At 59.1% G+C, this 27,404-nt stretch overlaps 1 protein-coding gene across 4 annotated transcripts; it reads right to left on the bottom strand.

The window, feature by feature from the left end:
• Positions 1-193: 193 nt before the first annotated feature.
• RANGAP1 (Ran GTPase activating protein 1) lies at positions 194-27,175 on the bottom strand. 4 transcript variants are annotated; one of them, XM_043440225.1, is made up of 16 exons: positions 26,902-27,173; positions 24,312-24,461; positions 19,524-19,651; positions 16,756-16,815; positions 14,357-14,536; positions 12,182-12,316; positions 10,026-10,184; positions 8,930-9,043; positions 8,300-8,399; positions 8,134-8,218; positions 6,947-7,133; positions 5,810-5,929; positions 4,217-4,319; positions 3,180-3,268; positions 2,808-2,929; positions 194-1,158 (listed from the first exon to the last, which is right to left on the bottom strand). In XM_043440225.1, the coding sequence occupies exons 2-16, from the start codon at positions 24,421-24,423 to the stop codon at positions 1,089-1,091; spliced, it is 1,764 nt and encodes a 587-aa protein (XP_043296160.1). In that variant the 5' UTR covers positions 24,424-24,461; positions 26,902-27,173; the 3' UTR covers positions 194-1,088. The 4 variants fall into 4 exon arrangements, with proteins under 4 accessions (XP_043296160.1, XP_043296161.1, XP_043296162.1 ...); XM_043440226.1 differs by lacking the exon at positions 26,902-27,173 and adding an exon at positions 26,458-26,827; XM_043440227.1 differs by lacking the exon at positions 5,810-5,929 and having other exon boundaries at positions 26,902-27,175.
• Positions 27,176-27,404: the final 229 nt, after the last annotated feature.

Raw genomic sequence — 27,404 nt, 5'->3', positions numbered from 1 at the left:
CACCACAGAGGGAGAGGGCTACCAGGCTGCCCCCTGGTGATGATACAGGCTGGCCTGGCAGCTCTTGGGCAAGGCAGACCGCCCCTTACAGACCTAGATGGGGGGAGGGAGGGGTGTCACCATGGCCCCGTGAGGCAGAATCCCAGGAACCAAGGCCTGAGAACAGCCCACTTTAGCGGAGACGTTCCCAGTGTTCACTGCTGCCACACTTTTATTTGTGAAGCCCCGGGCACAGCCCAGACACACACAGAGCACATGAGGAAAGCACAGAGTGTCCCAGGGCCCCTCTGGCCCAGCCCAGCCCCGACCTCGCCCCGGCCCCAGGTCCTCAGGCCCAAGCAGGCCCTGTCCCTGCCCGTGCAGCTGGAGAACAGGTGTGGGCCTGCCCAGACCCCCCACCTCTCCGGTGGGGCTCCCAGGCTGCGCCCAGACACCTCAGCGGCCCGAGGAGGTCCCACGGGGTGCAAAGCCAGCGCTGTCCCAGCAAGTCCGGCTCCCAGACCCCCGGCTTCCCTTCCTGTCCACACAGGTGTGGGTGGCCACCCCCACCCCGTGGCCCCAACCAGAGCGGTCCCGGCCCCTTAGGCTGAGGGGTCGCACAGAGCCAGGTGGATGGTAGGGGCAGGGGTGGCCAGAGGAGCCGGGCCTGGTGACAGGAAGCTGAGTAGCCCTGAGCGAGCAGCCCCAGGCAGGACAGGACACACCCGGCCAGCAGCGCCCCAGGCCTGGTGCGCCCACACCAGGGGCAAGGAAGGGCGGGCGGGCAGGGACGGCTGCCAGGGCCTGGCGCCCGCACAGAGAGCAGAGTGTCCTCAGATGGCGGCAGCTTTAATGGCACAGCAGCCTGCGGCCCTGGCGCCTGGGGGCCGTCAGCTCCGCTCCAGCGGGACCAGAGCCAGTCCGGCAAGGAGACAGGAAAAGCTCAGACCCCGACCAGAAGCACACGCCTGCACGTACGCCACACCAACACACACTCAGGAGACACGACACGTGAGACAAGCCCGTCCCTGCCACGGCCAGGGTCCTTCAGCTGAGTCCCTTCCCAAGTCATGGACCAGGCGGGGGACGGGCAGAGGCCAGCTTGGCGTCTAGACCTTGTACAGCGTCTGCAGTAGATTATGGCGGGCAAAGGAGCAGGATTCCAGGGCGCCGTTGGGTCTGCGGGGAGAGAAGGGTCAGCGGGCAGTTCCCTCTGGACCCAGGAAGCTCTGGCTGTGCGGCGCCAGCTTCCCAGCTGTGACGCTACCCAGAACACACACCACACTCGGGTTTTCTAATTTTCCTGACTTTGCAAGGGGGGGGGGCGTCAGATCCTGCCTTTGTAGGTGGGGTTGGGGAAGGCACCCGAGGCCACATGGCCCAGAGCTGGTGCAGGGCTGGGGACCCGGCCTCCGCTCTGCCAGACAGGCTCTCCCGGGCCTCTCCAGCGGGCACAGAGCCAGGGAGCCTTCCGCAGCCGCTGGGCCCCTGAGAACCACAGGTAGCCAGCGAGATCGTTAGTTCCACCGCCAAGAAAGAACTGGTGAGGTGCTCAGGGGGGCAGGGAGCCTGGGGAGCAGCAGGACCGGAAGCCACGGACGCCTGGCCTGGTGCAGGCTGAGCCTGGACCCCGGACCCCTGGGCTGGAGCTGAGGGAAGGGGGCACACGTGACCCCACAGTCACGTCAGCCCCGAGCCCCCCTCTTCTCAAGTGGAATACACTGAGGCCTGCACCGGAGGGCCGGCAACAAGCTGGGGGGAGGCAGTCTGTCACTGACCGGCCAGGCAAGGGTGTCTTCTAGGGGTTCGGGGTCCATGCCCAGCTCAAGGGCCAGACAGGAACAACAGGAGAACAGAGACAACAGTCCCGACCAAGGGCTGGAAGGAGACACGGGCAGCCGGGGGTGGCCGTGTGGGGACACGGTGTGGGGACACTCTGGACAGCCTGCGGCGGGACCACGTGCGGGGAGCGCACCTCAGCCTGGCGGAGGGAGGCCGGGCTGCGGCCCGCGTGAGGTCCACGCCCAGGGCTGGGACTCGCCCTGGGCTTCAGCGGAGAAGCAGCTGCAGCACGAGGGGAGGTCTGGGGTGGGGCGGGGGGTGGGGGGCCGTGTGTGGTGGCAGGGGCGGGCTCCAAGCGCCCTGACTGATGGCCGGAGACCCCTCCTTTCCCCTTGGCCCCCTCCCACGTTCCCCCAAGGCCCTGGCTTCACCAGAAGTGTGGTGGTCAGAGCCTCGGAGACAACCTCACCCACCCCTCAGTTTGGCAGATGGGGAGACTGAGGCCTGGGGAAGGCAGGGGCTTGGCTGGGGGCCACATGGGGACTCAGTGAGGACCGGGACGAGCTCCCACCCCACCCCACCCCTGCTGGGCCCTGAGGTCGGGAGGCTCCTTGTTCCTCGACTGTGGCCACCACCCTACCAGGCCCAGGACCCTCCAGGACAAGGCCTGGGCCTCCACCTGTCTGGGCCCATGGCATCCCCAGGAGAGGGGCCTGTGGCTGTGGAAGGCCGGGCGAGCAGGCCCCCTTGGCCCAGGCTGCTGAGGGAATGGACACAGAACTGCTCCTGGGATGCTGCTGGGCATGGAGCCTGGATCGGCAGCACGACGTGGGCAGACCCCCTCTGACCCGGTGTTCACTGCCTTGTCTGTAAGACGGGGCCACTGCCGTGTCCCCACTCTCAGAGAAGGATACTGTGCCCGAGCCCTGTATCCTCAGCTGGCACAGGCCTGGTGAGATGCAGACAGAGATGCCAAGAGCCCGGGAGGCCTGCGTGACCAGGCCGGGGACACGGATGCTGCCCGCGTGAGCCGGCGGGGCACTCACTTGGTCACGAACGCCAGCAGCAGGGGGGCCAGGGCCTTGGGGAAGTAGTCCTGCTGCACCACGTGGTTCAGCGTCATCAGGGGGCCGTACAGGTTGGTGATGGCCTTGATCTTGTCTTCACTCTGCCAGACAGACGCACAGCAGAAGGCTGGGTGAGCATCAAGGTCACCCGGGGGACACCAGGTCCCCAACCCAGCCCCCGCTGAGAGCGCCCCACGGCCGAGGACAAGCTGAATCCCGCATCCCATCACGAAGGCTGAGCCTGCTTAAGCAGACCCAGGCCTGGGGACAGTGGGCGAGCAGCCCCAAGACTCGAGGTGCTGGATGTTGGGGTGCACCCCCCCACCTGGGCCCACGCTCCTTCTGGCACACCTTGAGCAGCCCCATGTGGATGAGGAGCTGGGTGAGGAAGGCGTTGGAGTTGAAAGCGGACGAGCTGAAGGCCTTCTTCATCAAAGCATCTGCAAGGCAGAAGCAGTCGAGAGGACTAAGGTCATGTGGCCCCCGGGCACACAGGCTGGCTCTGCTCCTATCTCCTCAGGAGGTGGACTTGGCCACGGCAGCCAGACGGAGGGAACAGCCAGCACCAGGGGAAGGGCTCACCTCCCCCGCCAGTGACACCTGGGCCCGGCCTGGCCTCGGGTAGAACAGGCGTGGGCAGAGATGAGGTGAGGCAGGTCACCCTGGGGCGGTTTCAGCTGGTCTGTGGAGGTGGGGGGTTGGGGAATGGATGGGGGAGCAGGAGGAGGTGTGGCCAAGGCATTGCTCCCGTGTGAGGCTATTCTGGGAAACAGAATTCAGGCAACTTGTCCCCACAAATGCCCCAAGAGGGGCAGGGCTGGGCCTCAGGGAACAGTCACGGAGACCCCCGTCTGGCCCTTCCCACCCCTCCCAGCCACCCCTCCACCAGCCCACCAAGTGTCACCCGCTTCTCCCATCGCTTCCAGCCTGTCCTCCCCTCCCTGCCTGGCCCAGTCTAGAGGCTCAAACACTGGCAAGGTGGAAGGTGCGAGGTGCTGTGAGGATAGTAACTGAGAGGATGGGGTGGAGAGAGGGTCCCGACAGTATGAGACCCCCTCGGAAGCCTGGGGAAGGCCTGGGGACCTGCGTGCGGGTGGAGGGGACGCTGTGTGCAGCGGCTCGGAGGCGGGGACAAGGGTTCCGCTCTCATCACCCCTCCTCGGAGAGGTCTGACCTTCCTGCAGAGGGCGCCACCTGGCCCGAGCTCTCACCGTATAGAACTGTATGGCTTTGGGAAGGGCCTCAGGCTCCCCATCTGCAAAAAACAGAGAGGCGAGCACCCCGCCCAAGCTACGCGAGAACCCGACGAAGAGCAGATGGGAGGGCAGCTCTGAGCGGAGCCGGGGCAGTGAAGAGGCCGGAGCTGCCCGGGCCGCCCCCGCACGCACCTACTGCGTCCTGCACAGCCGTCCGCACCGAGGCTTCGTCCTTGAACACGGAGGACACCTTCAGGAAGGCGGAGACCACCTTCTCCGGGTCAGACGTGTCAGTCTGAGGACACAGGAGACGACAGGCTGGTCACCAGGGGCCAGGGGCCTTGGCAGACATGGGCACCTGCCTGTGGCTAGAGGCGGCCTTGGCAGGACACGGGCCTTCACTGGGCAGGGACACACTGTCCCCCCAGAGCCAGCAGGGGCCCGGCCACCACAGGTGCGTAGCACCCACGGAAAGTGTACGTGTTAAAAACCACTGTCTCCAGGGATCCCCTCTTGCAGTCTAACCTGATGAAATAATCCAGAACGCAAACGATGTTCACACGAAAGGAAACGTGCCTCAGCTTAACCAACAACAGAGGAAAAGCGGAAATACTGTGGATCCCCAGAAACTGGATGGTTTAAGTGCTACATCTGCTCACTGACACAAGGGGCGTGAGAAGAGCTGTAGTGACACAGAGAACATGACTGGCGTTCAGGGAAAGGGCGGCCACAAGGTCGTCAGCATCGTACGATCTCATTTACCATGGGGGAAACAAGTCACACACACACAGATTACAGAGAAACATAAAAGGGAAATAAAAAGCCAAAATATCAAGCCAGCTCTGCGAGTGGCCCCTTTTATTTCTTATAGACACACCTCAGAGATACTGTGGGCTTGATTCCAGACCACAGCAATAAAGCAAATACCACAGTAAACCAGTCACGTGAACTTCAGGTTGCCCTGCATGTTAGTCTACGAGGTGTGCAGTAGCATGTCTAAAAAAACAGGTACATTAACTCAGAAACACGCTCTTACTAGAACACGCTGTTATCTGAGCCTTCAGAAAGTCATGATCTTTTGTTGGTGGAGGCTATCAAACACTGTGAGAAATACCAAAATGTGACAGAGACACCGAGCAAGCAAACACAGCTGGGACCACGGCATCAACAGGCTTGCTCACCACGGCTGCCACAAACCTTCCATTTGTGTTAAAAAAAAAAAAAAAAACACATGCAGCCTCAGCTTTCTCATCTGTCAAATGAGAGTAGAGGGTCTACATTCCGAGGTGCCACGAAGGTTAAAATCACATCCAAGTACCCAGAGCGGGGGGAGCAGACAGGCACTGTGCACTGCTGAGCTCAGGGTGACTGACGATCACCCCAGGAAGAACGGGTCAGCCACCCAACAGTGAGCAAGCGAGCAGGAACACAAGCAGCCGGGGACCTGCTCGGGGGCCGGGGCAGGAGAGCTGCTCTAGAGGCGGCTGCTCCTACAGGACGTGCAGGGGGAAGCCTACTCGTGTGCTCCCATGACAGTCCTGCGAAAACTCCCCAACCCGTCACCACTGAGGTGCCCCAGGCCTACCCGTCCGTGCGGCCCAAGTTGTGTTCACAGTGTGCGCACACCTGTGCCACCACTGGTCACACCCACTTACACGAGTGTGCGTTAGACACAACAATGCTTGGCAGCCCTGCCCCCACCCAGCCCCGAGCTGTGCCGGCACCTCTGCTCCGGCAGCTCTAGGGCCGAGGCCTGAGCGGGGCTGGCGTCAGTGGCGCTTTTACCTGCTGGGCTATCAGCAGGGAACTCTTGGGCCCGAGGCGCAGCAGCTTCTCCGGGGAGGGGAAGGCCAGGAAGGTGGAGACGTCTGCAGGAGGCGGGGAGGACAGGACAGGAGCTGGTTCCTGGGGGACGGGCGGCACAGGTGGCTCTGGAGAGGTCCACGTCCAAACTCCTTGCCCAGAAGGATGCCCCTCACTTGGGCTGCTCAAGGCTCAGAGTCCAGAATTTCCCCAGGTTCCCCAAGGGTGAGGGGCCTGCAGAGGCTGGCCTTGGTCAGCTCCTCATGTAGGAGCCTCTGAGGTGTGGGCAAGCACTTCCCTCAGACTCCAAGAGCCTGGTGCGGCCAAGGAGATCCTTGTGATGACATGGGGTACTGCACAATGACTCCAGGACTCAAGGGGCCTCGCCAGGAGCTGGAGTCTCAGCCGGGATGACTGTTGCCGGCAGGCGCCAGAGGCACCTGGCCATCAAACTGGACAGTCAGCCACATTCAACACAGCGTAGCCCTCCGTGCCCAACCCGAAGTCCCCCAGAAGCTTTACTTGGGAACCTCTGAGGGAACAGACATGCCTCCCCGCCAGGAAAGGAACACCAAGTATCCAAGCTGGCTCATGACTCGGCCACCGTCTCCAGAACCGGGGCCATCCCTAGGGGTCACCAAGATGGGGAGGAAAACGAATTTCCATTTTTGCCTGTTTTTTACCCTACTCTTTTAGAAGCACTTATATGCCTCCAGCACAACTGAAAACCCAGGTATGACTCTACAGTTGCTCTCTGTCTGAGGTTCTACACCCGCAGATTCAACCAACTGCGGGTCACGGAGCCGCGCTGCAGTCCAGTCACTGCAGACATCCACACGCGAGCGGGCTCGCGCAGGGCACGCCCGTGCTCTCCAGCGGCCTGCTGCCCGTGACGTGGCGGCGCTGTACGTGAGATAACTTATAAATGGACAGACACGTCTGCACTGGGGTTAGGGACAGACAAATGCAGCTGCGCTGGGATGATTACTCTTTTCCACAAGGCAGTGCACAGCAGAGCGAGTCTGCGGTCCTGTGCCCAAGGCACCCCCACCCCCACCCCCCGGGGAGCCGTCTCAGGGCCCCAGGACCGGGGGCGGGGCTCTGACCTGCAGGACTCACCCCACTGTTCGGGCCCGGGACCTTCCTTGAAGGCGTGCTTGACTCCTCGCCCTGTTCTTCCTGCTGTGGCTCCTCCTCCTCATCTTCATCCTCCTCCTCCTCATCCTCGTCCTCTTCTCCTTCTTCTTCCTCCTCCTCCTCCTCCTCCTCCTCGTCCTCGTCCTCGTCATCCTCACCCTCGTCATCACTGTGGAGGGAGACCTGGCTGAAGCAGGCCCCTCCCTGCCTGGTGGCCCACATTGACCCGAGAACCCACAGACCCCAGCCGGGCAGGGAGGGCCGGGTTGCAGCTGCCCCAGACTCGGGACACGGGAGTCGCCAGGAGGCCCGGCCCACAGGGACGCCTATGCTGCAGACAAGAAGAGCTCCATCTTGTCCCTGTCCCAAAGAACCCGCAATCCCACAGGGGAGATGGAGGAAACGAAGAACACCCTGTCACAGCTGGGTCCAGCGCCTGGCGGGAACACTGCCCAGGCTGAGATGCCCAGGACAGTGCCACCCACGTCTTGCCATCCACAGGAAACTACGGTTAAGGGGGAGCGAGGGGGCCACCCTGCCTCTGAGGAAGGCTGTTCCACTTCCCCCCGAACTGAGGGTCCCTCAAGCCCATCCTGGCCTAGTTCCTGCAGCAGCATGGGGCCTGGGCCTGCAGGGACATGACCGAGGACCTGACACGGGAATGACGCCCATCTAGAGATCAGAGAGGCAGGCGGAGACGGGTGCTGACGGCCGAACCAACTCCCATCCAGACGGAGGAGGCAGCCCCCTGCACCCTCAAACCCAGGAAGACCTCCTTCTCCTCATCAACCTCTTCCTTCTCCAGTCGACCTCCAAGACTGGTCTCAGGAACAGCCCGGGCCCATCCCACGGCCACTGCATCCCACGTCACTGCTGCCCTGCATACTGGCACTTCAGATCAAAGCGCATCCCTTGGGAGGCCTCCCTGACCCTCCCGCTCTACAGGGTGACTGTTCTCAGCCCCCTCTATGTTCCCGTGATATTTACACGCGATCACTTGATTATCCTTGTCTCATTCCTTGATCCCTCGCCCACGGCAACAAGGGCTTGACTGTCTTGCTGTCGATCCCCTAATGCCCAGCATGGTGCCTGGCACACCACAGGGACTCAACCCATGTTTTCTGAATGAATCAAGGGAGGAGCAAAGGATCCAGTCCCCAGACCCCTACCTGAGGGACGCCAGCACTGCGGCAATGTTGAAGCCTTCCAGCACTTCCTGCAGCTGCTCACAGCCTTCTTCTCCCAGCATGTTGCCTGCTCGCGGGGGAGGGGCCGGGGGTCAGCACAGGGCTGGGCCCTCCCAGCAGGCCGGGACCGAGGCCACCCCACTCCTACCATTGAGGTCCAGTTTCTCCAGTTCCGCCTTGTCTGCCACGGCCTCAGCAACGGACAGAGCAGCCTCTCTCTTGATCTCACCGAATGACAAGTTCAGCTCCTAAAAGATAACGGGAAGGGTTAGAGGCAAGCAGACACAGGAGCCAGGAGACGGGGACAAAGACAGGGGGCCAGGAGACACGGGGACAGGAGACACGGGGGACAGGAGACACGGGGACCAGGAGACACGGGGACTGAGACACGGGGGACAGGAGACACGGGGACAGAGACACGGGGACAGGAGCCTCCACTCCCCCAGGTGAGGGTCTGAGACGGACTCTGTCCGGCCAGACACAACACCGCCATGACAAAAAGGACACTGTTCACCCAACGACAGGACAGGTTCTGAATGTTCACTCCCACTAAACTGCAATGACCCGAGTCACTCTTCTCTTTGAAAAGTCAGAAACCCTAGCTTGGAGGGGTGAAGAGACTTGCAGAGTCGTCAGGGAAGGAGGATGTGGAAGGGCTGGGCTGTGAACCCAGGCCCACCTGCCTTGAAAGGCCTGAACCCTGCCCCCTGCACAGCTGTCACCCTGAGCGCGGGGGAGCCGGGACCCCACAGGGAGGAGGCAGGGGGTCGGCCAGCACCTTCAGCTTCGGCAGGCCCCCGCGGATGGCGTCTGCGATGGCGACGGCGCCCTTGGAGCGCACCAGGCAGTCCCCGAAGTTGATCACCTCCACCTGCCGCAGGGTCGTCAGCGTCTGAGGGAGGAGGTGGGGACCAGGGTGAGGCCCTCCTTGAGCCAGCGTCACACCCCACTGCACCCTGTCCCTCTGCATCCAGTCCAGTCGCCTCATCAGCTCTTCCTATTGCCCCCGGGAGGCCTCCCAGCCTCTGGCTAAGTCCCTTCCAGGGCTCCCTATTACTCACAGGAGAAGGTCTCAAGGAGTCAGCAAGGCCCCCCTCCAACCCCCAGCCCTCAGACACACCTTGACCCCCGGCCTGGTCACACCAGGCCCAATGGAGCAAGGGTCACTCCCGTCTCTGGCCTCCCCGTGGGCTGCTGACCCCGTTGCCCGAAACACCCCTCCTGCCCTCCCTGTCCACACAAAGTTCACTTGTCCTGGAGAACTTGGCCACCACGTGGCCTCTTTCAGGAAGCCTGCCCTGCGTCTGGCTGGAACTCCCTGTGTGCTCCCCAACACTTGCACACGTCTCTGTTAAGACCCCACAGCAGGCCTGTGAGGTGGACGGGAGTGGCGGCGTCTCCCACCCAGTGGTCCCAACGCCTAGCAGCCACTGTGCTCCTGGCCAGCTGGCTCCTTCCTCCCCTCCTTGCCCTCGGGGCTCCCTGAAAGCAGAGTCCTGGACTCCGCTGTGAGGCCTGCACTTGGCAGAGCACTGGGCGCTAGACGGGGCTCAGTAAACAGCTGAGGACACAGTCGACGAGGCTGACAGGCTGCAGCAGCCTCTATGTGGCCCCTGAAGCCAGCACGACAGCTGGGGCTGTGGCACGGAGGCCGCTCAGGATGGGGCAGCGCGGACATGCAGGGCTGCTCCCAGGGCCCAGGCCCCTGGGTGACAGATGCCCCATTCTGGACGCGTGCACGTGGCTGAAGCCACGGGATACATGCCAGGTGGGCGGGCCGCGGGGAGAGCAGCCACCTGCCGACGGGTCCACGGCAAAGACAATCACCAGTGCCGGCCTCCGCAGCCCACCCGGCCCTGCTGCACCCCTCTCACCTTGGCCATGGCCATGGCGCCCTTCTCGGTGAAGGTGTTGTCGTTCAGGTTGATGACCCGCAGCAGGGGGTTGATGGCGAAGGCCTGGGCCAGGGCAGTGACGCCGGGGTGGTTGATTCCGTTCTGGGGCATGTGGACCTCCTCCAGAGTCCCGATGATCTGTGGGGGGGGCAGGAGGGAGAGCAGTGGGCCCTGAGGCCAGGGGCGGAGCCAGGGGACACCCTGCGGGCAGGAGGGCAGCACCACCCACCAGGCATGGGAGGGGCTTGTCCATAAACAGATGGCAAAGCACCTGCTCCTCTCCAGTCTCACGTGGGAGGCGTACTTGGGATTAGGACCAGAGAGATGACTGGGATCAGAGGGGCTAAGTCACTTGCCCAGGGCCACACAGCTGTGAGCACTGGTGTCTGCCTGGCACCTCTGCACTGCGGGGACCCTGGGCTCTGGCCCAGTCAGCCCAGGCCTGCTGTGTCTAACACAGAGCCGCTTGGTCTGTCTTCCGGGGGTCCTGCTGCCTTGCTGGCACAGTGCGATGACGGCCCGTGTTCCGCATCCTTTTCTGGGGGGAGGGGCCTTCCTGAGCCCAGCGAGCCCTCTCACCCCAGCCTCCCCACACCTCCTTTTCTCTGCCTGGAACACTCTGTCTCCTCCTTTGCTGGCATTTTCTTGACAGGCTGACTCCTCATGCGTTCAATAGCTCTCATTTTAGATGCCTCCTCCCCCAGGAAGACTTCCTGGATTACCCTCCCCCAACCCCCCCCCCCAGCACAACCCAGCACTCTTCCTCTCTGCCCCCAGAGCACCTCATCCTTCCCCTCTCACAGTGTTCATCCCTCTGAAATGTCAAAGCGACCTTCCTGTCTGCATCCCAACAGCCCCCAAGAGCTCAAGGAGAGGCCAATGTCCCAGTCTCCATCACCACCCTGGAGGGACTGAGGACAGGCCTGGCCTAACTCTGTACCCAGGCACCTTAATGTCTCTGGGCGCCCAGCACAGCGTGGGAGTTCACAAATGAACACAGGCAGCCCAACTGAGGCACATTCCAAGTCAGGGCTCTTAATGTTTTCTATGACACAGACCACCGGGCCATCTGGTAAAACCCAGGGCTCCCCCTCTGGATGTTTTTAAATTTTAAGCTAAATTATACAGAATAACAAATCAATTCAACTGGAAGACAAGTATCAAAGTGTTTAGAAAACTGCTTAAATGTTTGCTGTAGTCATACACATACCTCTTAGGCCAACAAATAAGACGACCTTGGTGTGCCATTAACCTTAATGTATGAGAAACAAATACTTCTGTCTATTCACAACAGCTATCATTTGATGTGAAAATACCTGCGATTTCTCCTGGTAACAAAGCCACAGAAATTTCTAAAGCTGAGGTTTACTGTCCACATTCACCATAGAAGGTAAATGCTGCATTTTATTAGCTCTGGTAGTGAAAACAATCATGCAATATCCCGCTCCCCCACCCCCCACCCCGCCCACATTCAAAACCTCCCTGAACTCTATCCACAGACTAGTGGGATCCCACAGCGTGCATGCTCGGTCGTGTCCAACTCTATGCAACGCCATGAACCGTAGCCACCAGGCTCCTCTGTCCATGGAATTTTTCAGGCAAGAATATTGGCGCAGGTTGCCATTTCCCACTAAAGGGGATCTTCCTGACCCAGGGATCGAACCCAGTCTCCTGGGTCTCCTGCATTAGTAGGCAGACTCTTTACCACTGAACCACCTGGGAAGTCCACGGACCCAAGTTAAGACACCCTGCCCCGAAGGACACCTGAGAGCACCCCCTCCAGCTGCAGCTCCTGCCCTCCTCCCTGGCTCATGGGCAGGTTTGGTGGGCTCCATCCCAGCGCCCTGCTCACTGGAGACAGGGACTGCGACCCTACAAGCCGGGGTTGGCACTCACGCTGCTGAGGCACCTCCGCCCGTTTCCCAGCCTGGTAGGTCACAAACAGCACTGACAACTCACCCCCAGGAGGCAGATCATGCCACCTTTCAGACCCAAGTGATGGGGATCCTGTCCCGAGAGGATGAGCTAGCAGCCTCGGAGAGGGAGGCAAGCTGCCTGAGGTCTCTTGGCCAAGTTCTAGAGTCGGCCTGCCACGCTCAGCAGGCCCCAGGGCAGGCAGGACAAAAACCACTCACCCCAAAAGCTTCTGCCAAGGCGGTGGCTCCGTCATTCTCCAGACGGTTTCTGCCAGCCACGAAGACCTTCAGTGCCAGCGGCTTGCCTTGGGCACTAGACTTCCGATGACACTCGGTCAGAGCTGCTGCCAGGATCTGGGGGAGGCAGGAGGTCCTGGTCTTCAACGTGCTGCACCAGCCACGGCCCGGGTGGACACGGGCTGAGAGCTGCTCAGCAGCAAGGACCTCAGCTGGGCCCAACCTTGCAGGAACATGGGCTTTGACATCCACCTCTGTGTCCGCCTGTCCCATCAGCCTGTGGGGCTTAGCCCCACGGTAGGGACGGGGAGAGGGAGGCACCAACACCGAGTGACGTGGGCCAGGGGCTTCATGGTCGGCCCCCTTCATGTCAGGACCCTCTGTCAGGTGGGCACCATCACAACTCCCACGCTCCAGCTGAAGAAACTCGGGCTCAGAAAACGACAGAAACTTTCCTACAGACACCATGCAAGCGGCACACCCTGGACAGAACCCGAACCTTCTGGCATCTCCTCCACGCTCCACAAGGCCTCAGGGGAGCCGGCCAAGGAGGGCAGGGCTCCCCCCACCACGACCCATCTGACACCTGCCCAGGCTCCGACCAGCCACACAGCGGGGGCTCAGCTGCTGGGGGTAAAAACCTAAAACCTGGTTTGCCCTGCCCCTGGGGTGGTGCCAGGAGGTGACCTCTATCTAGTGACACCAACAGAGCAAGAGGTTACGAATACTGGTCGGCTGGTGGGTTGGAAATGGAGACCGCAGTACAGAAGATGTAAATGGTTCTCGGGCAGTGCAGCAGGAGAGACATTTACACGCATCTGCTAGGCCCTGAGCTCTCCTGGCCAAGGCACTTTCACACCTTGTTCAACCTCAAAACCAGGCCGGGAGGCAGAAGGTATTAGTCTTGCTCTACAACGAGGCAGCTGGGTCAGCATGGCTGCACACAGCTCTACTCTGGGGCACATACAGGACCCAGGACGCCGCCAGCCTAACCCTGCAACGGCAGGGGTCGGGCATGTGCTCAGGGCAGAGACCACCGACTCCTGCTGTAGGCCAGCCTGAGGGATCTGCAGAGGTGGCTCTACTCCAGGTTGGGCTGGACTGGTCTCCTGTGCCGAGGCAAACACTGTTGTCTTAACACACAGCTTACTGACCCTAGACCGGAAGCGTGCGGCTGAGACGGCCCAGTGTGAGCCGCCCACCCTTCCACAGGGCGGGAGGCGACAGGCCACATGCAAGGGCAGGCCACCGCGGCTCCTCAGCCTGGGCCACCTTGAGCATACACTGGCACCTCCTGCTGCTCCGACCAGCCACGGGGATGCCGGTTCAAACCCCACATCCATCCCTCGCTAGCTACGTTACCGGAGGCGCACGACCCAAGAGCTCTAAGCTCAAGTGCCGTTCTCTGAAAAGGCAGGGACAGTGTCACCCACCTTTCAGTAAGGGGGGGGAATTAAGGTGACATGTCTCCAAAGAGAAGACGTCCCTGTTCGCTGTCAGTTCCTACGCCCTGGCCCTTTGCTCCTTTTGGTCAGACTGTGAGGGAAAGAGAATGGGAATGCAGACTGGCGCTTGGCCTTTCTAGAAGCTGGGCCAGAAACAGCCAGAATGGGCCAAAAAGAGAATAATCAGGGCTGCCCTCTCCTAGCCCGTCTGCCCTGACCCGCCTGATTGCTGGCAGGACAGGGGAGGCACCCTGGGCAAGGCCCTGACCAGGGACAAAGGTGAGCTGTGCCCGGGTCTCCCTGAGTGGTCCCTCTCTCTGGGCTCCCTCCCCCACGTGCACACGCCAGGCCTCACATGGCTCTGGCAGCCGTTCCGAGGGCACAGCGGGTCTGGTGATGCCCAAACCCTGCACTCTGCAGAGCCAGCAGGTTGGAGCACGTCTGCAGTACTGCCTGTGGGTTGCCAAGGCAACACAGAACTGAGGATGGTTGCTTGGCAACCCCACCCTCACAGATCCATCTCCTCTCCCCGCTGGCCATAGGCTGCTGCCTTTGAGGCCTTTGTCCTTTGAAGAGAAAAACAAGAGGTGAATCATATCAGATGGTGCGTGGCCAAGGGCACATACTCCAGGCGGATGCAAATGTAGCAGGGGACGGGGCAGGGAGGAAGGCGGAGGACACAGGGATGTGGGGAGGGAGTGGCCGCACCCACCTTGCCACCGCCGATGCCCATGCCACAGTTGTTGAGCTTGAGTTCATGCAGCGTGAAGCAGGTGGAACTCTTGAGCAGGGCCTCGAAGCCTCGCACGCCGTCGGGCCCGAAGGCGTTGTCACTCAGGTCCAGCTCCACCAGCTGGGCCCCGGCCGTGATGAGTCCCTCCCCGAGAGAGATCTGGGCACAGAGGAGCTCGTGTCAGTTTCATAGACAGGGACCAGGTGCTACTTCTGTGCCAGGCCCTCCCTGCCCTCGGGGGGCATTAGGCAGTTGGGGACCTGGCAGACACAGGCCATTTCAGTACAGAGCTGACCATGTTACATCGGACTGAAAACCCTGCAAAAGACTCTTAATTCAGCTGCGGCCTGGGGCTCAGTACGGTTGTCCGGGAGGCTTCCTCCAGGAGGCTGCATCTGAACTCAGTCTGGATGAGCAGCAGCCAATCATGGAACATGAGGAGATTCCAGCCAGTAGTAAACCCACGAGCAGAGGGACACAGCACGAAGCAGCAAGCTGTGTGTCTGGGGACAAGCCTCCAGGAGAGGCAGGGGTCAACTCAGGCAGGCGCCAGGCCAAGAACTGTGAACTTGGGCCTGAGCTCAATGGGCTTGGAGGAGCATGAGGGGTACAGAAGACACAGCCCCAAACCTGGGGAGGGCAGACGGACAGGCGGAAGCAGGCTGGAGGCTGAGTCCCACCCGGGGTGTGAGACAGGGCTCCAGGCAACAGAAGGGGCTGCGGGGGCCAGTGTGATGAGAGGTGCTGGGGGGAGACCGAGTCTCGGCGGGGTTCTCAGAGGGAGGGGGGACCTGCAGAGACTGGGGTCCACTGGACGGGGAGGGAAGGAGGTACCACTGATGCCCCAGTGTTTCCGGCAGTGACTGAGCACCTAGGGTGGGTGCCCAATTTCCTGCCTCAGCCCAGGACCTGATGTGGCCAGAAGGTGCTGAACGCTCCCAGGAACCTACCAGGCTGGGACACCTAAGTTGCCCAGGACAGTGGGCAGGGAGAGGCGGCTCTGCCAGGGCTGGGCATGGAGGGGGCAGGGGTTCAAGGTGAGAGGCGTGACGAAGACACTGCCCTTGACCCGGCAATGGACAGGGCAGCTGAGGCAGTTTCCATGACCCCCAATCCCAGATTAACAATGAAGGGCCATTCTCTGGTTCCCCCACCTGCTGAAGAAAGCCCAGCCCCAGTGATCAGGCCACAGCTGACCTCAGCCCTTAAGCAGTCAGAGGCTCAAGCCCTCTCTCTACGCCACTCCACCCTCCCTGCATTTCACGCCATTCCCTGACCCCGAATTCGTATGCCTGTTTCCAAGACTTGCTCTCACTGTAAGTTTAGTATGGAGATCATACCTCCTGCAGAACTTGAGAAGATTAAATGCTAAAATGTAGGTAAAACAACAGCGCAGAGGCCCACAGCTAGGATCTCGTAAGTCTCCAACTTTTCCAACTTGAAGTCCTTTTACACACATTTATATCAATTCACTTAACCTGCGCTCTGAATCCTAGCCGCACCTGGTTCTTGTCCACCCTCTGGGGCTGGTATCCAGCTTGAGCAACTCTGCTGGGGCTCCATCAACCTCCCACCCAGGGAGCCCGCCCTCCAGCGTCCCCATGGGGTCACTTGTCCCATCCTGGATGACCCTTAGCTGTCTGCTGGCCAGAGGTGCTTTAGAGATGAGGCTAGTGCCAGCATCTCAGGAGGGCCAGAGCTGGCTGATCGGAGGCCTGAGAAGATAGCACCAGCACAACACAGACGGACCAGGAACCTTGCCCGGCCCGTGCTGGGAGGCTGCCAGCCCCGCCCCCTCCCCTTGAGCCCCAGGCAAGCCACGTTGGGTCCTGTGACCCTCCAACGCCTCCCACACATGTGCACAGGCTGGGAGCTCCACCCAAGCCAAGCTGAGCCCCAGGAATGGGGAAATGGAAAACAGGCAGAGAGCAGCCACCCAAGATGAGAACCAAAGCAGAAAGAGTGGTATCAGAGAAAGAGACGGGCCGGAGGAAGACAGGGCAGCCTGTGTGCAGACTGAAGTCGAGAGGGACCTCAGGACGCAGAGGAGGAGGGGCTGGGATGAGGGGGTAATCATCTGGGGAGGAGACCCACGCTGCTTGTGGGCGAAACCTCTGCGCTCAGGTCTCTGCTGTACTTCCTGTCACTGGGCCGCCCAGTCTCCCAGGGCCCTCTGAGTCCTCACTTCTGGCTCCCCATCACCACCTGCTTGTCAGGACACAGACAGAGACTGTGCTCGCCTGGCTTCCACAGCAGCATCTCGGCCACCCCCAGGGCATTCTCAGTCTCCACAAAGAGGAGGCTGTGGGGGAAGGTCCCAGGAGGTGCTAAAGGGGTCCCTGAGGCCTGGGGCGCAGGCAGAGGCCGCCTTCACTCACCAGGGCGGGAGGGATCTCCGACCGCAGCCTCCCCGTGAACATGTCGCTCCAGTGGCATCGCTTTGGAAGAAGAAGAGAGTTAGCTGAAACCTTCGGAGGTGGCCTTCAGGCAGCCCTCACCCCCATGGACCAGGGACCAGCTCTGATGGACGCTGACAGGACCTGGAGGCCCCAGAGGAAAGGACCGTGGGGATCAGCAGCAGTGTCAGGAAAACCCTCCACCTGTCCAACCCTCTGTTTCTCAGAGAAAAAAATAATCAGGCTGAGAGGGGAGGAGGGGACTGGCCCCAGGCCCCCTGGCAAGGCAGTGGAAGGACCAGGACCAAGACACCAGACTCCAATTTTCCCCCATGGTGTGGGCCATAGCGACACGGGACGTGATCTGGGAGTGGAGGAATGGAAAGGAGACAATATAGAACCCAGCAGTGAAGAAGTTACTGTCTTTTCAAGTCTCTTTTCAACCCTCCTAACCACCTCCAGAAGACAGATTTGGTTTGGGTTGGTGGGTCTCACCCACGCCTCCACTTCCAGCTCATCTGCCTTTTCAACAAAGGGAGAGAAGACCTCAGGTTCAGACCCTTTAGATGGCAGCAATCTTGAACTAGAATTTAATAACACTCTGATTTCCTTTACAGTAAGGGATGTGATTTTCCAGTTAGAGAAGAGATCACATTTGCTTTTAAATTACTTCCAAGTGAGCTGATTTAAAGGCAATACCAGGTAAATATCACAAAAGCAGTGGCCACGTGGCTGGGTCACATACCATGCTGGGGAGCAGAACTGAGGATCCAGGCACACAGCCCCACCTCTAACGCTGGGTCTGTGTCCGCCTAAAATATCACCTCTGGCAGCTCTGGCCTTTCCTGGCCAACCCTTGGAAAAACGGACACAGGAGAAGCAACTCTCTCCTGAAACCCAGGCCTCAACACGTATGAACTAGACCCAACCTTAAGTACTAGAGAAGTTGGTGTCGACAGAAGAACTTTCACATCCTCCAATAAAGCAAATCACTAATAACCCTGCAGACATTCTACACGGGTCGGCTCGGGAAGTTACATCTGTACGCAGGTGTGTGGGTTCAGAACTGGCAGCTCCACCCTAAGCTCCTCCCTATAGACAGTGTTCTCATCTGGAAGCTTCCCCAGCCCAGCTCTGATGGGCTGAGGTCAGCGTGGGGCTCCAGGGCACGCGGTTTCCTTCTAGTTCTGGCTCAGCTGACCCCGGCCTGCTACTCCCTGACTCTGACCCCCGGTGTCTTCTCTCTGAAACAGGCTTTAGGCCTCACTCATCTCCACGCGGGCAGCACAGCAATCAAGAGGCTGGGGTGCTGTCTGGGGTCCAAGTCTGGGCCACACTCTGCTCACCTGGCAAGACCTAACGGGTGAGGTGCTGCAGGAGTGGAACTACCCTCTTATCTCGCCTCAGCGCTGTGCCCACAAGGGCACCGGTGTCGCGGGCACCTCTGCCCTGGCCGCTGCTCCAACACCCCTAGCTCCTTCCTGCAGGCAGGCCAGCTTGAGACGCTGCGGCGGGGCGACTCAGGCCCTGGGTCTGCACGGGGGATGTGAAACAGGCCCTACTCCGGCAGCTCAAGCGCGCTCACTCCAGCCGGCCTGTGGTCACCATGGCAACCACCCAGGCAGGCAAAACTGCATCAAGGAGCCCAGACGCCATGTGAGGCCAGGCAGTGCAGCCAATGAGGTGGTGGCACTGGGGCTCCAACCCAGGCCCTCGGATGTCTAAGCTCAGCTGCTGCAGCCTCCAGGCCCAGGCACGTCTCCTCTGTCCCTGTCCTTTAGGGATCACCCGGGAGAGCCAAGTTCCTTCAGAGGAAAACGTCCCAGCTCATGCGCGGGGAAAGGACAGCCCTGGGCAGGAAGCAGAAGCAGCCCTGCCTTGGCTGTCTATTCACCTGACCGTGATCCTCCTGAGGACACGAACATCAGGGGCCACACCGTCGACCAGCTCGGGGCCTTCTGCTTCCTCTCGCGGCCCTGGCCTCGTCCGCCTTCCCTTTCAGAAAGCCCTCGGGGCCATGGAACGTGCGCTGGACTTGGAAATGTGAGCACAGCTCAGCCTCTGACCAGCAGCAGGATCTGGGGAGGCTGACTCAGCCGCCCTGAGCCTATTCCCTTGACTCACAAGATGGAGACACAGCTTTATGACAGCACTTCTCTCAGAGCATGCTGAAGGACCAACATTCAGAGGAACCCGCTCTGAGAAACACCAGAACAGAAGAATCTCTGGGTTGGCCGAGGAAGGGCACCGCTTGCATCTAACCTTCAAGAAAGGACCAGCCATTCGGCTGTGAGAAGGGCATCTAGAAGGCCCCCAGTGAGCAGCCTTCCAACCACCAGCACCTGAGCTGAGCTGTGGCCATTTCTTTCCCAAACGCGCCTCCTCCGAGGGCAGTCTTTGCTCAGGAGCCACGGGCTGGGCTGAGCACCTGTCAGAACAGCTCCCAGATCTACGTCACGAGCTGCAGGCTCTCTCCAGCTCTGCTCCTTCCTCACGCATGACCCGGTAAACCTCTTACACTCCTGACACCTTCTCTGGGTCTGTGACCGCCGGCCTCAAACAGACACATCACACGGGGAGAGGGGCCCCGGCCAGCGCTGTGCTCCGGGGAGCCCGGAGCAAGAGGGGCTGTCTGAGGTGACCACCCCCCGGGGCCCAGGAGGGACTGGACACAGGTACTTGCCGGTGGGGGGGCGTGTGAGCGGAGGCCTATCCCCAACCAGGCTGGGCCTGCTCGCCCCCGACCTCACCTTCAGCTCCGACTTCTTCTCCAAGGCCTTGGCGATGACCCTGGCTGCTTCCACGCCCACCGTGTTGCCCTCCAGGCGCAGGGCCTCTAAGCCGTCAAAGTCTTCAATCTCCTTAATCACGTCTTTGGCTGCCCAGGGACCAAAAAAATCAGAATCTTAGACTTCTGGAGTCATGAGCCACAGATGCAGGAGCCGAGGCCCAGTGAACACCTCGTCCCTCACAACTCCAAGGGCTATGGTGCACCTCCTGGGTGCCAGGCCCCGGCTCACCAAGGGGACTCGGACAGGCTCACAGCATAGCAGGGCACGTGGCTACTCGGACAGTTCCTCTGTAGTCGTTGACAGTTAGTCGCTCAGTCGTGTCTGACTCTTTGCACCCCCATGGACTGTGGCCCACCGGGCCCCTCTGTCCATGGGATTCTCCAGGCAAGAATACTGGAGTGGGTAGCCATTCCCTTCTCCAGGGGATCTTCCTGACCCAGGGATCAAACCTGGGTCTCCTGCATTGCAGGCAGATTCTTTACCATCTGAGCTACAATTCCTCTCCAATGAGTGTTAAGTAATGTATGAGAGACTTGGGAACCAGGAAAAGGAGGAACTGGTTGGTGCAGGTGAAGAAGGTGCTCGGGGCACCTTGTGGGTGGTGCGGGGAGAACACCGGCAGGGCAGGGAGGCAGCACACACGCATCTAGGGTGAAGTGACTCAGGCTGGTGCGCGCATTAGCGTGCTGTTTCATTGTGATGAAAAATCCCATACACTCTAAATGCCAATCAACAGAGGGCAGGTTAATTCACTGGGGTGCATGATATAAACTGTTACACTGATGTCACTATGAATGGCCACAGAAGTGTTTACCTGACTTGGAAAATAATCATCTTACAGTAATAAGTGAAAAATGAGGTTATCCAACGCTGTGTGGTCTGACCACTTTTAAAACGTTGTATGAATTCTCCTACACACACACACACAAAGTTTTAAAAACCAGACGTTAAAGCAGTTATCACCAGGTGGTGGGATTCTGGCTAAATCTGTGTTTTCCCAGCATCTGTACAATGTACTCTCAATGTGTCTGGTTAGAAAGCAGCTTTTTAAGTATCTGTAATTATGATCCCAATTACTTAAAAAAAAAAGAGGAACTCAACCATATGTTTTGGGAAAAAAACACAAAACTTGAAAAAAAAATGCATCAACATTAACAGTAGTTACATCCCTGGGCTGTGTTATAATGAAGATAATGTTTTTTTTTTTCCCCCCTTCTTTCAATGCTTCTGTATGCTACAATGAGCATGTATTAATTTTACAATCTGAAAAAATCACACAGGTTACATGAAAGACAAATCTAGTCTGGCTGGCACAGCATGGATCGGGGTAACATGGTGGGGAAGAGACGGAGAGGAGTGTGACAGAGAAGAGGGAAACACGACCTTCTAGGCTACGACAACCACAGAAGGGTTGTCAGAAAGTCTGTGATATGCCAGGACTTCCCTGGTGGTCCAGTGATTAAGAAACTCCCAATGCAGGGGGCCTGGGTTCAAACCCTGGTCGGGGAACTAGATCCCACAGGCCGCAGGAAGACCCAGTGCAGCCAAACAAACAAATAAACATTTTTAAAAGAGAAAGTTCGTGACCTGCAGCCTCTAAGGGGCTCCCTGAGAAGCTGTCAGAGCTGGGGGAGAGCTGGGGGTCTCCCCATGCACCTGTCTTCTTCCTCTTCCCCACCTCCCCCCGCCCCCCCACAGCAGCATCTCCTCAGAAACCCTTGCTACCTCCAACCAGGTCAGTTTTTCTTTCGGCCCTGGTGTGCGGTATGCTGGATCTTAGCTGGGATGAACTTAACCCCTAGACCGCCAGGGAGGTCCCTGAATGGTTACTCGATAAACAGACTTTACTAATGCCGGCTTCCTCGCTGGCTCACGAGTTTGTGAAGAAAGGGCCTTTCCTCTTCTCACTTTGCCACTGCTCACTGCCACCACATCTCCTAAGGTCATCACTGACAGGTCTGGTCTCTAGCTGAGTGACCTGAGGTAAGGAAGTGCCTGCGAAGGTCACACAACTAGACAGTAGTGACCAGCATTCACTTTATGACGAGAAAGGCTGGACAGATACGAGCCTCCCATTTCCTAGGAAGGTACACTGAGGCTTCGAAGAACGAAGCCACTCTGCCCAGGAGTTCAGGGAAAACGGCAATGCTGAGCTTCAGACTGGTTTTCCCAAAATGAACGTATGTGCTGCTCCCCAAAGCCTTGCTTCTGTGCACAACCGCGGACTTCACACAGGAGGGCCCCGGCCGAGAAACCCCCGAACCCCTCTCCCCCTTTGGAGCTGCAACTCCAGAGCGCTGGGTGTCCAGCCCGCTTCTGCAGCTGGCACTCAGGGCCAGGGCTGGAGGGGCCTCTCAGCCCTCTCCAACAGGGCGTCACCCTAAGATCCAGGGAAAGGCCAGCTCACCAGGAGGGAAGGTGGCTGCTCACGGGAATGTTTACACCGCACTTAGAAGCGAGGCAACAGAGATGCCAGGGCCCCGGGGGAAGCCGTGTAAGTGACACAGGTACAGAGACCGGAAGTACTGAGCTTGCCGCGAGCTTAGCCGGGGAGTCACAGAGTGAGCGTGCGAGGAAGAGCACCCCAGTGCAAAGAGCAGGGACGGGAGAGGGTGGGTCCACGGCCGGGCTGCCTCTCTCGCTTGACCGGCAACCCAAACAGAGCTACTTTACGCAGAACTTAAACACAGGCCAGGGATGGGCCCCAACTGTCCCTGACTAACCACCAACCGTCACCAGGCTGGGCAGAAGGGGCTTCCCTTTTCGGCCTCAACTGCCTCACAAAGGAACAAGTCCCAGGGGCTCTGCTACATAAGGCAGCAAGGCCTTACTTTGGTCCTTACATGACTCAGTGAGCAGAGAAAAGGACCTAGTTCTCTGTTTTGTTTTCCACTTTTTGGGGCCGAGTTCTAATCAACAGCTTCATGGCCTTCCCTGGACCTCACCTGCTCACCCCCAGCCAAGACAAGCCCTTTCTGGGCTCACAATCAGACCACCAGGCCCCTCGATACAGCACTCAAGGGCCTCAGCTCAAGGCTCCTTCCAGGATTCTGACTTCTTTTCTCTCAAGCCCACCCTGTGTGTCCCAGCTCCTGGGCCAACTCAGGTGGTTCTCCTGCCTGCAGTGCCCACTCTCCTTCAAGTATCTGCTCATCCTCGGGGATTTTCGGAGCCCTCCTAAGCCTCTCCCTAAGTGGAAAACAAGTGATCCCTTCCCCAACCTTACTTCCCAGAGCTCTTCCATGTCTCTGAGAGCGTGTTTCATCTCTCCTGTTGGCTGTCTGAGGACCTCATTCCTACTCCAGGTCAGGAGCTCCTCAGAGGTTTGGGCTCCAAGCTGCCCACCCCTGGTGACCGCCAAGACGGGAGGCAGCACATCCAGCCTGAGCCAATGAAGTGGTTGTGTGTGGATTTTAGGAGCAGACAATCCTGAATTTTCTTCCCAGCTCCACTGCTTAGGGCTGGGCCTTAGGAAAGTCCTATCACCTCCCTAGGCCTCAACTTCCCAATCTGCACAATGGGGTGAAACCTACCTCCAGACCTTTTGGGGGGGATAAACTGAGACACTCTTTGTACAGCACTGAAGACTAACTGACACAGTGTTAACGACCAGCATTTAATAGCAAATTCACACTTACTGAGCTGGGCTGAATGTACACTGAGACGCACCAGACCAGGGACGCAGCTGGACCTCCGATGGAATCCTGGCTCTGCTATTCTGGGCTACACCACCTTGAGTAAGTTACTGAAGACCAGTAAGTTACTGAGGCTCCCGAGTCCTTTACTCCTCATTTATAAAATGGCAACATGTTTACCTCCCTTTCCCAGGGATGATGCAAGGATCAAAAGTAATAATGCACAGGGAGGAACTCTAAAGGTTAAGGCCCTCCAGGGACGTTAGGAATGTGCAAGGACTCAGGCAGTATCTGACCTGGAGGATGGGAGCCAGCCTGCCTGTACACCAGGACAACCAGGCAAGTCCAGACCAGTTTCTCTGGTTGGGCTGGAACCTCAAGAGGCCCCGATGCAGGCGCCTTCACTTCCAGGTGCCCGGGATTCAGGGTGGATCCGTGCCAGCCACTCTCTGGCCACAGAAGCAAAGACAGGGTCTGCATTCTGCTTCTAGTTCTGTCCAGTCCTGATGCCTGTTCAGACAGGTGCATCCATCCCTCCCCTCAGGGGCACTCACTGCGTGTACCAGACTCCCAAGAGGGCCCAGAGTCTCTCTCTTTTTTTTTTGGCCTGCTCTGCACAGCATGTGGGATCTTAGTTCCCTGACCAGGGACTGAACCTATGGCCCCTGCAGTGGAAGTGCAGAGTCTTAACCACTGGACCGCCAGGGAAACCCCTGGACTGTCGTTTTCACGCAGCCTCACTGCTCTCGGGGGTGCAGTGCTCGGAACATTCCCACTCCCAGGAAGGCAACAACTATTCCCAGACCAGCTCTGGCTCATGGGGTGAATGTGGGGGTGGATCTGAAGTAAGAAAGCAGGGCTGGATCCTGGGACTGCTGCTCACTGTGGTCCCTCACTGCCGACCATTCCCCCCAAGAGGTCCTTCCCACCTGCCGGCCTGAGCTGCCATTGGCAGGGATGCCCACCATGTGCTCATGGACAAAACATCGTCAAGCCTCACTGGGTTAGGACAAGTATGATCATGAAGCTAACCGGGCCTAACAAGTGGGACGAGGAGGTGCTCTCTCGCTTGCTCCCTGTCCCTCTGGGGCCAGTCCACACGAGGACTCACCATCGTCTGCAGTGTTGAGTTTGAGGCTCTTGCCCTTGAAACTCAGCTGTCCCCCGGCCACCTGGGTCTTGGCGAGCGTCTCTGCTAGTTTGGCAATATCTTCAGAGGCCATGGTGGCTGCGTTGGTGGGCTCCCCTGGAAATCTGCAGACTGAGGAGGTCAAAGTGCATTAAGAGAGAGGATCTCTGGGCATCTCCAGGTTGGGGAGAGCCGGGTAGGACCATTTCAGCTGCCTGAGCCCACCTCCCAGGATAAGGAAATCCCAAGCGCTAAACCACTGGGAGAAATAAAAACAACATTGAGGAAGGAAGAGTTCTAAAAAGGCAAAGGTTTCAACCTCTACAGAGTTACCGTCTCACTACAAGCCCTCCTCTGCCCAACTGCCCCAGCTGGGGTACCAAGCAAAGCCATGTGAGTTGACCACTGGGTCCCCAGGGAACGGCAGTCGAGTTCTCGTCTGACAGCTATGAAGAGTCTCCCCAGAACACACACCTGCCTGATCACGTTGGGCGCTCTCTGTTTGAGGGTCCCATTCCTCAAACAGGACACGGATGGCTATGGGATCCAGGTTATCCATCCCAAAGAATGCCCCACTGCCCTCGCTGGCATGACTCTGGGGGTAGGGCACAGGGGTCAGCCCACTGCACAGCTGGTTTCAACCTTGGCCAGGAGACTGGGCAGCCCATGGCAGCCAGACCTTGGGGTTCCTAGGAGACCAGAGGTCTCTACATCACAACCATCACCATCACAATAGACTGATGACAGAGCTGCTGAAAAAAAGGAGCTTCTAGCCTGTAGTTCAGCAGACTGGCAGAAAGGACCAGTACATTTCCCCAAAGAGGAATGGGTGATCAGGAAGAACAAGGTTATTTAGTGTCTCAGACAGTAGGAAGAAGAAAAATAAACAGGAAAAGGGGTAAGAAGCTTTGCTGTTTTCCTTGTTTCTCGGCGGGGGATGGATTTAATCTAAAACAGAGTGGTAGTGGTTGTTCAGTGGCTCAGTCGTGTCCGACTCTTTGCGACCCCGTGGACGGCAGCACGCAGGCCTCCCCGTCCTTCACCATCTCCTGCAGCCCCCGTGGCTGCAGCACGCCAGGCCTCCCCGTCCTTCACCATCTCCTGCAGCCTGCTCAAACTCGTGTCCGTTGAGTCGGTGATGCCATCCAGCCATCTTGTCCTCTGTCGTCCCCTTCTCCTGCCTTCAATATTTCCCAGCATCAGGGTCTTTTCCAAGGAGTCAGTTCTTCACATCAGGTGGCCAAAGTACCGGGGCTTCAGCTTCAACCCTTCCAATGAATATTCAGGACTGATTTCCTTTAGGATTGACTGGTTTGATCTCCTTGCAATCCAAGGGGACTCTTAAAGAGTCTTAGAGAAGGTATTATCAAGAAAGAAACAAAGACTTGAAGGATACTGCGGACTGACCCACGCAGATATCTGGGGGAAGAACATTCTTGCAAAGGGTCTTGTGGGGGAAGGGGGGGGTCAGAGGAAGTACAAGGAGGCCAGTGGGGCTGGAACACAGAGAGGGAAGGAGAAAAGAGGTAAGAGATAAAGAAAGAGAATTAACAAGAGGCCCCAGTCACAAAGGCCATTTTAAGAACTGAAGCTTTTACTCTGAATGACAAAGGGAGCCACTGGAGGGTTTCTAGCAGAAGAGGGACTGTGATGTGACGCATGTTCTGACAGGATCACTCTATCTGCTGCGTGAGGCAGGGAATCTCAAAGCTGCTTCAAGAATGAATGAAGGGATGAAATTCAACATAAAATAGCCTGATACCACAACCATCCCACTCCTTGTAATTCTGGTTTGGGACAATTTAAGGCTAGAAAAACGGTGGTGAGGCGTCCAGATGAAATAGGAACACAGAACTTCTCAGCTGGAAGAGAAGTCCAGTACGTACACACACAACACCACCACCACCCCCCCCCCATCCTATCCACTATAAAGACTAGGCAACACACACACCGTTCACTATAAAGTCTAGGTAACTGGACCACAGAGAGGTGAACTGATTAGTCCAAGGTCTGCAAAGGGCCCGCGGCGAAGCAAACACAAACATCTCCTCCCCCTTCCGAGCAGGAGTCTGGCACATTTGCCTCCATGCACATCCACCGCTCCTGCCCAGCGTCGGCAGTGACTCACGCGGGTCCCCGGGGCTGCGGCGGCACCAGCCCAGGTCCTCGGCGGGTGTGGGCCTCTTGGGAGGCGGCGGCGGGAGAGCGACGCGCGAGTTCGAGCCGAGAATGACAGGCGGGGCCGCACCGGAGCCCCATCCGGGATCCCAGGCGAACGTGCACCGCCCCCGGATTGACACCGACGCGAACAGGGGACGCCGCTGCCGGCTGGGCGAGCCGGGTGGGCCTGACGCCCTCTCTTAAGCCTCAGTCTCGCCGCTTGGGAAAAGGGACAGCGCCCCTCCTGGCTTCCCAAACTCCCACCCGCTCGGCGGTCGAGGGCACAGGGGATGAAGGCGGAAGGGGGCACGCAGAAAGCGCCACACCTTCCTTGTCCGGTTCCAGGGCCGCGCCACCCCCGCCTGCATCCCCAGGCAGGTGACAAGAAAAGAAAAGGGATCCCCGACCCTACCGTACACAGGCTGCGCCGCCGCGTGGGGCGACTGGAGTGCGCGCGTGCGTCCGGCGGGAGGGGACGGATTTAGGGTCCGGGTCAGGTCAGGTCAGGTCAGGTCGGGGTCGCCGCCTCCGGTCCGACGCTCCAGATGCTCAGCCCCACCGGGAGATGTCCGTCAGCTTTGCCCAAGCGCTGCTCGCTGCTCGCACCTCCGACACCACCTGCTCCCCGCACGGCGGCAGATGATGGCGGAGGGAGGTGGATTTTGAAAGCCGGCAGTTTCTTTCCTTCGATTTGATTTGTCGGAGGCCCGGTCCGGCTTCCCCTGCCCCCGCGCGCGCGCGGCCTGTCGGGTATAGTGGTCCGCTTATCCTGCGCGGGGCGCGACTGGACGCCGCAGAGTTGCGCCCGCGAACTACCATTCCCATAATACTCGCGCGGCGTCCCAGGGCACCTCCGCTAGGTCCCTCTGTGCCCTCCCTTTTGCGGCTTCTGGCTCTTTCTCCCCGAGACCGCTG

The sequence above is a fragment of the Cervus canadensis genome, chromosome 21 (assembly GCF_019320065.1).
Source record: "Cervus canadensis isolate Bull #8, Minnesota chromosome 21, ASM1932006v1, whole genome shotgun sequence".
Lineage (NCBI taxonomy): Eukaryota > Metazoa > Chordata > Mammalia > Artiodactyla > Cervidae > Cervus > Cervus canadensis.
Note: the sequence above shows the minus strand (reverse complement) of the source record. Positions and strands in the feature narration are given on the sequence as shown.